This window comes from Lineus longissimus, chromosome 5 (genome assembly GCF_910592395.1).
Source record: "Lineus longissimus chromosome 5, tnLinLong1.2, whole genome shotgun sequence".
Lineage (NCBI taxonomy): Eukaryota > Metazoa > Nemertea > Pilidiophora > Heteronemertea > Lineidae > Lineus > Lineus longissimus.
The window spans coordinates 22,118,402-22,129,782 of NC_088312.1; the positions used below are offsets into that span (position 1 = coordinate 22,118,402).

General features: G+C 41.5%; 1 protein-coding gene across 1 annotated transcript; it reads left to right on the forward strand.

Annotated features, from left to right (window-relative positions):
• The first annotated feature begins 340 nt into the window (after window positions 1-340).
• Window positions 341-10,184, forward strand: LOC135487916 (circularly permutated Ras protein 1-like). The gene is made up of 15 exons (XM_064772168.1): window positions 341-580; window positions 1,161-1,276; window positions 1,471-1,683; window positions 1,914-2,101; window positions 2,278-2,469; window positions 2,785-3,000; window positions 3,279-3,640; window positions 4,108-4,192; window positions 4,666-4,772; window positions 5,169-5,317; window positions 6,193-6,363; window positions 6,600-6,723; window positions 7,038-7,125; window positions 7,844-7,990; window positions 8,236-10,184. The coding sequence occupies exons 1-15, from the start codon at window positions 489-491 to the stop codon at window positions 8,332-8,334; spliced, it is 2,349 nt and encodes a 782-aa protein (XP_064628238.1). The 5' UTR covers window positions 341-488; the 3' UTR covers window positions 8,335-10,184.
• The last annotated feature ends 1,197 nt before the right edge of the window (window positions 10,185-11,381 follow it).

Sequence of the window (11,381 nt, forward strand, 5' to 3'; positions counted from 1 at the left end):
AGTACCGTTTTAAATGGAAAACGGCTTAAAACTTTATTACAGGTACGTGGCCGGGGGGGGGGGGGGCGATTTAGCCTGGTACCACTGGCCACCGTCCGTCCCGTCAATACAAAAGTCAAAATAGGTCAAACACAACAGCGTCGTCTGACGGTGGCCAGTGGTACCAGGCTAGGGGCGATTTCTCGCTCAGAAGCCTGGTTTATATCAGCACCGATAGTGGCGCTCAGGTAACATCCCGACTTAGGTCTAAAAATAGATTTTATGAGAAAATAATTTCACCCACAAAATTGGTGGACATCGCAACTTTAGGAAAATCGCGCGTTGTTTTGGTTGTTTTGAAGGTTGTCAAACTTATTTCGCTTTTGAGGAAATGACTTTGAAATTTGGTCATTATTGACCATTTAAGGATATTTCCTTCCATAAAACAGTGCAAACGTGTTTTAGGATATCTATAGTTGAATATAAACTTGCTGGTAAAACGATCCAAGATGGACTTTGCGTCAAATTACATCTTGAATTATAATGTTTCGGATGATGAGTGTGTTTCTGATGATGAGCTGGAGCATGGAATGACACTCAGGTATTAAAAGTGAAAGTGATAATGCTCGACATTTTAGAAAGGAGACTGTGCACTTTCCCAATAATCACGGCCCCCAAAAAAGGTCATCAATCCCCCAATTTAGGCCATGCCATTCCAATGCCCTTGTTGATAAACAAATTCTTGGTTCCAGTCGAGGTGGAAGTGTAATCGAAATGTACATTCAACCACAGGCGCCTGATTGGCCTGAAGCCTAGTTAACGGGATTATCGGGCTAAACAATGGGATAAGCCAGGAACTCTTCTCATAGGGCCTAGTACTCTCCTGGCTTATTCCATTTTTTAGCTCACATATCATGTCTTGTCCGTCCGTCTGTCGTATGTCAACAACAGGGGCACGTTTGCTCACTATTGAGTCTAGAAAGTTGAAACTTGGTGTAAGGATGTCTTAATAATAATACTCTAATGACAACATGACTTGACACCAAAAAAATCATTGCCATTTGACCTACTTTCTTGGCTCCAGAACTCCTAGAACCTGAACTCCTTGTCTCCCTTCCCCATACTGCAATCCCAAATACATGTATTTACATGCTTCCTCATCAAATATAATTGTCTTTCAGTGATGATTCCGATGACGATCATGAATATTATGACCCCATTTTTTCAAATGCACCAAGTACAGTTGCAACTGATTGCAGTCCTTCATCAAGTACATCAGTCCCCATTTATGACAATGGTAAGTTTCAAGTTTCTCCATATCCGATGTTGATTTCATTTTGCCTAACTCGAGAAGACATCTGACAGTCTGAATTTCACATTTCTCCATATTGTTATTGTAACATTATAACCAATGTCCTTACAATTTCATCTTTGGTATTTAGTCAGAATAACAATTGAAATTGTTTCACTGACTGATGTACTTCATTTCAGTGGAAGAGGACGCTGCCCTTGGCCTGGTTGGGCCTCCCCCACCTCCACCACCACAGCAGTCCTTGAGGGCGCGGTTCTTCAAAAAGGCCATGTCAGTTGGATCCAGTTCCAAGTCGTCTGCCTCCAAAGTTGCTGAACACAAGGAAAGTGACCACAAGAAGATGAGGAAAATGACAAGGAAAAAGAGCCACTGGAGAAGTGCTCCGAACAGAGGTATGTTTTTGAAAGTTGTTTGTAATGTAAAGTACAATAAACAGTTCAGGTTTGTAATGTTAAGTACAATAAACAGTTGAATGTTGTAATGAAAAGTACAATAAACAGTTGAAGGCTGTAATGTCAAGTAAAATAAACAGTTGAAGTTTGTAATGAAAAGTACAAGAAACAGTTGAAGTTTGTAATGTCAAGTACAATAAACAGTTGAAGTTCTCCATCGTTACTTTTAGATGCAGTCAGAGAAGTTGAGGGTGTTGGGGGAAAGAAATGGCGTCGTGCAGACACTAACATTGTCTCTTTAAAGTTTGGGACATTGATCAAACCGAGCCAGATGCATACCGGAGATCCCGTATATTGTAAAGAGTGCGGCGGATTATTGTCACATGTTAGTCACATCGAGACAGACCGAAGTGATCAGGTGGGTGATCATTCTTCTTATTTTCCTGTTTTGCACTGTGTTATCAGGCTGATCATCGATTCCTTGTTTCGGTGACAGTCATGGTCAAGAAATCCACGCTACAACTTCTTGGCAAATACATGTAACGGTCGTTATAGTGACATGACTATGAAGGAATATGTCTTCTTCTTTGACAGGTTTGGTGCTGTGAGTATTGCGATGAGAGGAATATCGTTGATGTGATACCAGAAGAGAAGCCACAGCAGGGAGACGTGACATTTATGCTGGAGCCGGCATTGACAACAACCGCTGCGGGGCGATCCGGGACAGACCAGTCTCTCATCATTTTCTGTGTTGATGTTTCTGGTAGCATGTGTGTCACTACAGAGGTAGGTGACAGTGGAAACATTCAGAGAGTCTTTTCTTCTCAGGTCAAAACGCCTTTTGTCTCAATGCTATGATCAAAGTTATCTTCTCCTTCTTCTTCTCTTTTCACTCGCAAACATTGATTCATACTGTCTAGTTTCTAGATGGCCCCAGTTTCATGCATGGCCCAGTGTGTTTCTGTTTTCAGCTTGGATAAGTTCTCGACTTCTGAACATGCACATCATTTTGACAAACTTTGCTAAATCGGAGTGTTGGATTATGAAACTCATGACCAGAACTGCCGACAGAATGAAGTACTTCGTGACCATTTCTTTCAGGTACCTGGGAAACTAAAACTACGAGGAACAAATGCTCTGCATCGAATGCAGTCGTTCAACGAGGGCCACGAGGATCAACATTTACCTGGCGAGAGGAGGAACCTGACCTATGTCTCTCGTCTTCAAGCCATGCAGGCAGCAGTAGATTTCCAGATCGGCGAGATGGCTAAGGAACACCCGAACAGACGAGTGGCACTAATCAGCTTTAATAATGAGGTATGATGTGGACTTTGTCACAGTAACTAGTGATATTTCTCCTTTCAGACTGATGGTCAGTCTGATAAAATTTGGGGCCCAACTTGGTCCTTCATCAGCTTGAATATGGTTGGAAGTGAAGTCAGAGCACATATGCACTCTGGGGTGCAATTTTTCCAAAGATTTCAGACTAGCAGATGGTATCTCCCAGGTCTCGAATCTAGGTGGTCTGCTGGGCGGGGGACTTCAAGAATATTCTTGAATGAAAATTCATAAATCGTTTTGTCTTGCTTTCTCAGGTGAATGTTATTGGAGACGGCAGCGAAACTGAAATCACCATCGCTGGAGACAAACTGACACAAAAAGAGACACTTTTTCAACTGGCATCAGAATTAAATCTCCCACAGGCTGTTAAGGCAAGCAGACAAATCCTTGGAGAAAAAGTCTTCAGCTTGGAGGAGGGAGGATCAACAGCTCTTGGACCAGCATTGGTCATATCTGTTGCCATGGCGGCCCAGTGTCCAGGGTCAAAGGTAATCGTGTGTACGGATGGCATGGCTAATGTCGGCCTTGGAAACCTGGATAATGTCGTAAACGAACAGCAGCTGGAAGACTCGGAGAATTTTTATACGTATGTAGCTGAGACAGCTAAAGAGAAGGGGTAAGTATATTGAAGATGCCGGTTCAGGGCTGCAGGGGTCAAATGAAATTGTAAAATACTTGGCCCTGAATCTGCTTATTCAATTTCTCCCAAGTCTAATAAACTCTTCAAAGTGACGGTGTATTCCTTCATCTTTACCAATGATGTCATTGACAATGTCGAACCTGGTCAATGTAAAGCTGGTTCGAAAGTAGGTTTTCAGTGGCCAGAACTCCTCCTAATGGCTGCTAGTTTTAGGCAGTTTGTCAGGATGTGGTCAACTTTCATGAGCTCTGTGTCTCAGGGCAAAGGTCATTCTCTCCAATTCTAGACTTTGGACAGATGGTGTTGAATCGGAAGTGGCTGGTTTGGAGCTACTCTCTTCCAGTGGGAGCCCGCGAGTTCCATTTGGTCTTGAAGGTGGCCTCAACTGTGGTTTTGACTTCTTGCAATGAGTACTAATTACATTGTCATCACTTCTGTTTCAGTGTGTCTGTGTCTGTGATCAGTATCAAGGGTACAGACTGCAAACTTGTTGAACTGGGGAAGATTGCTGACATTACTGAGGGACAGGTAGGTAGTTCTGCTAAATTTAGTCAGTTGCCTCAAAATTTATATCTACTCTTGAAACCTATTACTTGGAGATCACATGAGGCAACCACTAGCTGATGAATCTCTTAGTGCTCAGAGTTTCATAGAATAGGAGTGTTAATAGTGAACTGTTTGACAATGTGCATACGCCTGTGGTTCTTTAGTTTCTGTTTGTGCATACGCCTGTGGTTCTTTAGTTTAGTTTACGGCTGCTAGGAGTGTGGTGTTTAGCGCGGAGTAAACTAGGAGCATTTCGTTTGAGGCGTCATCGTATTTTAGACTGTTTTGTGTATTGGGCCGGCCCTAAGTAAGTTTGTGTTGTGAACAAGAGGATTCGAGGAGACCAGCGGTAAACGGTAAGACCAGTATTTTCAAGGAGCATTACACACTCGGTTGCCTTTTCAAGAAACTTTCAGGATTTTCACAAAGAAGGTTTATTTTTCTTCAATTTTCAGGTGAATATTGTGGATCCTCTGAAACTGACAGAAGAGTTTGGCAACATCATTGCAAATCCAGTGATCGCAACAAATGTCAAAGCAACTCTTGTTTTACACAAAGGATTGTAAGTTTCCTGGTTTTCAGTTGACTTTCAGTCACCGTGTTTTGTTCATAGCATAAGAATGGACGTGAATGATCTCCACAATGAGGTTGTATCCAACATTGTGTCATGCAAAGAAATGCACACTGACACATTAGAGAAGTTTTGAAAATGGAGAAGTTTAGCCAAATATAATATCACAGTTTAGATGCCTGTTGGTAACTTTGTGGTGGCTGGCAACTCTCTGTTGTCCTGAAAGCCATTGTAGCTGTTGAAACATTTTAAGTACGGTACCATTTTGAAAGTAGAAATCATTGCTTTCTCATTACTTGGTCTTGCTCTTGTGAACCCAGGCCACAATGATTGTTTCTCCATCACGCTCAGTTGCATTCTCATCTGCTATGACAATATGCCTTTTAGGTACGTTCGATACGAAGAAACGAATGAAAGTTGTGTTTCTAAAGAAATCGGCAATGTAACAGCGGATAGGGAAATCACATTTGAGTTTGGAGTGAGGACCGCTGCAGAATCAAAACCACAACAACCACTGGATGAAATAGCAGAAAAAGGTGAGTGAAAAGTTGTATTTTGTGACAACTCTTACCTGTTAAACTGTGTTGTTGAAGCCACTTTTCTTGCTGCTCCAAAAGGCTACATGTATGGATAGACAAATTGACGTGCTCCACACACAAAATGAACCTTTGTTTGACTATTTGACGTTCCGATTGGTTGTAACAAGCAAGGGAAACGATGCCACAGGTTAACAAGTGAACAGTCTATTGATATGCAGTCTTAGGAAGACACACAAGCCATTAGTCCCCAACGTCTCATCTCATGTGCATTATCATCCATCTTGGTCCTGTTTGGAGGTCTATGTTAAAGATTCTACTTGACCTCGGGGTGTTTGGGGTAGTGTCGTATTTCCACAGGTTATAAAAGTAAGAAGCTGAATTTGCCTTCTAACGTCCGGATCCTTTATTCTAACACTCCTTCACAAAATTATACACACCAAAGTCATAATTGATAAAATAGTTCGTCGGATGACGATTCATGCACGTGATTAGAAATACTCGGGAGACTGGAATAACTCTCTCTCTCTCTATCTCTCTCTGCCGAGAGCGTGCGGACAGCTGTTTTGTATTCACGCGCAGCTTTGTCTGCACCAATCAGGGGGCAACGTTGATGCGTCTCCATCCAATGAGGAGCCGCATCAATGCTCACGTAATTGATCACGTAATTGATCACGCTAGGGAGAATGGAGGATTAAAAGTAGACCGTGGGAATTTTCCACGATAATCCACCGGTATCTTATCTAAACCCAATTCCAATAATCCCGCACACTTAATTCCAAGAATTACACATTACAGTGCTACTCATAAGAAAGGTTTTACAATTACTATACAACAGTAGCATTCAATGAATTTCATTGTATATTATACTTCAGATGAAACTCAGGATGAAGGAGCATCTGCTAATGCTTCTAACCCTGTGGACACGCTGAAGGAGCTGCCATTCCAAATCCAGATCTCCTACACTGATATGGAGGGCAATAAAGCCTTGAGACTCATTACGAAGACAAGACCAATCACCAAGGATAGGCAGTTAGCAGAACAAGGTACATCTAGCTTCCATATTCCTTATAAGCGCCCATCACAACAAATTGGGTAGTAAGTCGCCAGGCATAGTATTGAGTATTCTCAGTCTCAATGAACATGCATTTCACACTCGAGGTAACACTAATTAAGTACAGGCTGGCAGTAGGCTAAAAATAGCTTTGGCAGCAAAGGGCTGAGGCTGCTTTGATACTTTCAAACCCGATATATCGTATTCATCAGTTATTTGATTTTCCAGAAATCAACATTGCCCTTATTGGTACCCATACTGCTCAGTTGGCGTCCAAGTTTGCTGTGGAAGGAAGTTACTCCAAGTCCAGGCTGACTGCCTTTATGAACCAGAGAATGGTATCAAGATACTCGTGAGTAAAAATAAAAGTATACACATTTTTCTGCCTGGCTCCAAGGCGACCGCCTAGTTTGTCTCCACAGTGATTTGAACTTAGTGAAAGGGTTCTTCACTGTATGACATCATGGAATGAGCCCCCAACCTGGCATCCTCCTTCAGGGCTGAGTCAGAGTGACTGGGACAATCACCCTGACCGCCCTCAGTCAGATTGCACAAACACTTAGGGATCACAGGAAACGAGGACTCTCTGGGAACATGAGCAGTTTCTATGGCAGCAATATCGTACGGTCTCTGGTTTTACAATGGCTTGATTTGCTCTCTTTCTAGACGAAACAACAGGGAAACTCGTCCAGAATATGACATTTATGTGAGGAACATACAACCCCTGGAGCGGCAAATAGGAAATCAGCAAAGTGTAAGTCCATCACAACCTTGTGTCTGGCGTCAGACTCCTATTACTTGTCTTGAGGCCAGAAAAAAATCGGCGAAGACCACTGTGACCCAAACAGAACTGAGGTTTAAACTTATATTAAATATGACATTTCTAAACTTATATTAACATGATTCAAATATGACATTTTTAAACTTATATTAACATGATTAATGGGAATTTCACACAGCGAGCAAATCAGCCTACTCTTATAATATTTTCTCGTACAGTGAAAATGAACCTTCTCATCTCCTGTTCAAAAGTCCTCCGCAGGTTGGTTTGAGTGAGCCAGATTCAACGGATGGACATGAGGACAATAAAGGGCACAACAGGGTTACCTTCAGAAACTCGCGTATGACTTGATGATGGGGCAGCGGTAGCGCAGTGGAAGAGAGTCGGCCTCATGATCAGGAGGTCGTGGGTTCGACTCCCGGCCGAGTGACTGCTTAGTTCCCCTACTGGTCGAGTTGAAGTGAGCACCTTCTGGTTGCTCCTTGAAACCCCTGATTGATTTCTGTGGAGACCGGGGTAATAATATGATATCCCAAAGCGCTTTGAGCGAGAACTATAGTGTCACGGAAGTGCGCTATATATAAATTTTAAAAAAAGACTCATTATTATGATGCATCAATGCGCTGATATCGACTGAGGGGGGATGAGGGCATTGTATTGCTCCTACGATATTTGCTTTCACCTCTTTCAGACTGAGCTCCAGTTGCACGGGCAGACTCACAGTGACTCTGAGGGTGACAATGAGATGGCAGATGATAGTAATGATGAGCCACAAGCCAGTGGAACGGTTGAGACGGATGGTGCTCCAAAAGCCAAGAAGAAAGGAATTCTAGCAAAGGTAGACCTGAAAATGATCCCAAAACAAAGTGACTGTTTTCATACATCGCTTGATCCTGTCTGATGTCAGTCAGCTTTATATACTGTCACTATCATAGGTCTCCACAAAGGCACTCATAATCCAGAGGCCACGGGTTCAACTCTCGCAAGGATAACTGCTGTTTCACCTCCCAATCCTTGAGCAAGATACCCAACTCCACATTTTGTTCCTGTGTTTAACTCGAGTTATTATCTGAATACTTTCAGATGAAAAAGTCAAGAAGTCGAAAGTCTGAATGTTCAGATCAGATGGCAAACCTTAACTACGCAATGAGGAAATTCAATAGCAGCAACTTCAAGAAATAATCAGGAGGGATAGAAATGTTCTCCTGAAGGCCTGATTCCATGCCAGCGGTTTATATATACCTAGAAAACTTTGTCTGCAATATTTGATTTAGAAATTTTGCCCCACTGGAATGACTGTAGAATTGGAAACTGTCCTAGTGGAACTAGACCTTTAATAGTCTTCTGATAAAGAAGTGACCACCTGGTGCACCTGCGTTCAAAGAAAGATGCAATTTCATACATGTTCAAGTCAAAAAGCTAAATACATGTATTATATCACAGTAGAACTGTGTAATGTGCTTTTGATATATATTCAAGTCACATATTTGATGAGTTTTTATGTTGTTACATGTATATTCAAGAAATCATTTCAGAATGTTCATAATTTTTGTTACATGAAGTAAATTTTGCTTTTGAAGATGTTTCGCAAATTAATTTCTTCGCTTTAAAATAATTCTGATTACATACAGTATCTGTAACCAATAATCGAAAATGAAAGTATTCGTAATTCACCAAAAGATGTTCTTCACACAGAGCATAAAATGTTTGTGTAATATATCTTGTCATGGGCCCAAACCTGGGCCATGACACCCTAGTGGTGATGAGTTTGCCACTTGTAAATAAAGGAATAATACACGTATGTCTGTATATGCTGGATGTCGTACTTAAACATGTAAAAGGCCACTGCTATAGGCAGGAGCAAGGTGGGCCAGATTAAGTTGAACAAAGTTGTCAATAGATGTCTCCTTTATCTCACAGTTCATCAGTCCCTTTTGCTGGTATAAAGATGACTTTTAAGACAAATGCAAACCAGCTCCCTAAAGTGCCCCTGCTTAACTGTACATATAGGCACCTGGATATATATTAGTCAATTGCATATTGGGAACCTTGCCCCCATCTATTGTCCTCCTTTAATGGTAAGGAACAAATTTTACTTATTCTTGATAAAATAAGAGATATTGATACATATATCTAAGATTTGATCAAAAGGTTTTTCATATACATGTATGAAATAAAGAGGTAAGGTTATTAGATTTGATATTGTGATATAGCTGTTCTTTTATAATTATTGTTATATACATGTAATCGAGATTGTACTACCAGGCTGACAAATAGAATCCCTTGTGATTTTGCGAGATTAAAATCATTAAAGGGAGAACTTGGGTGTGAGATTTATGTAGTTAGAGATCATACACGATACACCTAGTTGCCACCATGTCATACAACCATGTACCATCACACTAATCGTGCTGAAAGGAATTATTTCACCAATGTTGGTCAGGCAGTTTTAGAAATAGTTTGTGTATTTCAGGTAGGATGTAATTTCGTTCTAGTGTGTTTATTGCAATTGACGATTTTTCCACGATCGCGTTTGGATAATTCACGATCCTGCTGGAAGCCATCTTAGTATAAAAACCATCTCTTCTCGCACCCCCGCTATGCTGGTTCATGGTAGTACATGTATGCGTCAAATAATATACATTGTAATGTGTTAATTATGTACTTAGAGTTATGTGTTACTCTTCTTGTGCCATCCTGATGAATTTCTACCCATTTCATGTGCATTGTTGTTCAAATAATTTTCAAAACTTTTTCTTCAGGCAGCCTCTGTTAATAGAGAGGAAAAGAGATTATCAATAATTTAATGAATGTCAACAATGTTTTTGTTTTTGTGTCCTCAAAGGCTAACCATAACATCATTCAGACAAACCCATTCATACGGCATGTGATAAGCCTTGTGCTCTACACATGTCTCTTCATGTACATGTACATACATGGATGTACATTTTATAAAAGTTGCAAATCAATTTGAAAATATGTACTTGTACAGAGTTAAAATTTCATTAAAGTTATGCAGATATTAACCTTAATAGTGTCTCGTTCAATTCTTGTTGTTTGTTGATGATGGTGACCATGATGGTTTGGGAATCCAGCATGTGGGCACAGTCACTAGAGGACCATGACATATTAAATTACATCATACCAAGAACTCTATTTTGCCAAAAAAGTTTATAACCAGGTTCTTGCAGTGTGTATAGACAAGGCTTCGACGATAATCAAACCTGACTCTCTTCTTTCCTATGGCTACAGTCCAGGACCAGGCCTATGTCTCTAACCTGGCTGTCATCTCTTGTTCCTCCCTTGATCCCCAGAGTTCTGTAAGGCCATGTGCCCAGTCTCTTGATGTCCCTGAGTGGACAGTTATGGAGCACATGTTCTGGTCTCTAATCTCGTGTTGCACTGGCACCTTCCAGACACTGCCATATTCTTCCTCTTAATGTCACCAGTGACCTGTCCTACACGTAAGACCAAAACTTGGCAATTTTTTTGGATTTGTCTGGAGATTAAGGGGCTTGCAATGGAATATTGGGTACCTAAACTGCACCTAAAAGATTGCTACGTCCTTGGAGTACACTCCTTGGTGCATGGCAACCTGTAAGGTAATACAAGGTCATCTACATCTAGGGTCCCAGTGTGGAAGGAGGCAAGGGGATGAAATGACCCAGCCGCGACAGGTTTGATTGTGTACATGTTGTGTAGAGACCTTTGAGTGTCTACCACAAGCTATTGTTGGAGTGTGTTGCATTGTGTGTGATGTATAAGACCTGTCTGTACCAAAACGTCTTCAGTTAGATGACATCTTCAGCTAGGTGATCCCACCAGAACATGTGGCTGGGTGGGGAACCACCGGCACTGGTTTCAGAGGCTGGTTTCTTGGAGACTGTCACGATTTCATTATTGTTAAACTGATCAGAAATCAATGTCGTTTATATGACTGCTTATATGAGTGAATGTGGCTGGTTCCCTGGATGCACCAGAGCTGGAGGTCCAGTGGAGCAACCTCGGGCTTATACCCAAATGATTCACGTGTTATGTAACCCAAGACAAGAAAGTGGGGGTGGTCAGTTGGATGCGCATGTCGTCAACCAATGTTTGTGACAACGCTTTGGTAGGACTGTTGCGAGGTGCGAGCCTTGGATGACCATAATGGCAGTGATGCTTGTGCCCACCACAGTGAATGTTGGCCAGCTATTTAATCGATTTAATGTGGCCATTGGTCAGGGAAA

Excerpts from the sequence above, each read along its gene's own strand:
- LOC135487916 (XM_064772168.1), top strand. The coding sequence starts at position 489 with ATGGACTTTGCGTCAAATTACATCTTGAATTATAATGTTTCGGATGAT. Across the intron at positions 3,641-4,107 it reads GAGACAGCTAAAGAGAAGGG|TGTGTCTGTGTCTGTGATCA; the intron begins GTAAGTATATTG and ends CTTCTGTTTCAG. Across the intron at positions 6,724-7,037 it reads AGAATGGTATCAAGATACTC|ACGAAACAACAGGGAAACTC; the intron begins GTGAGTAAAAAT and ends CTCTCTTTCTAG.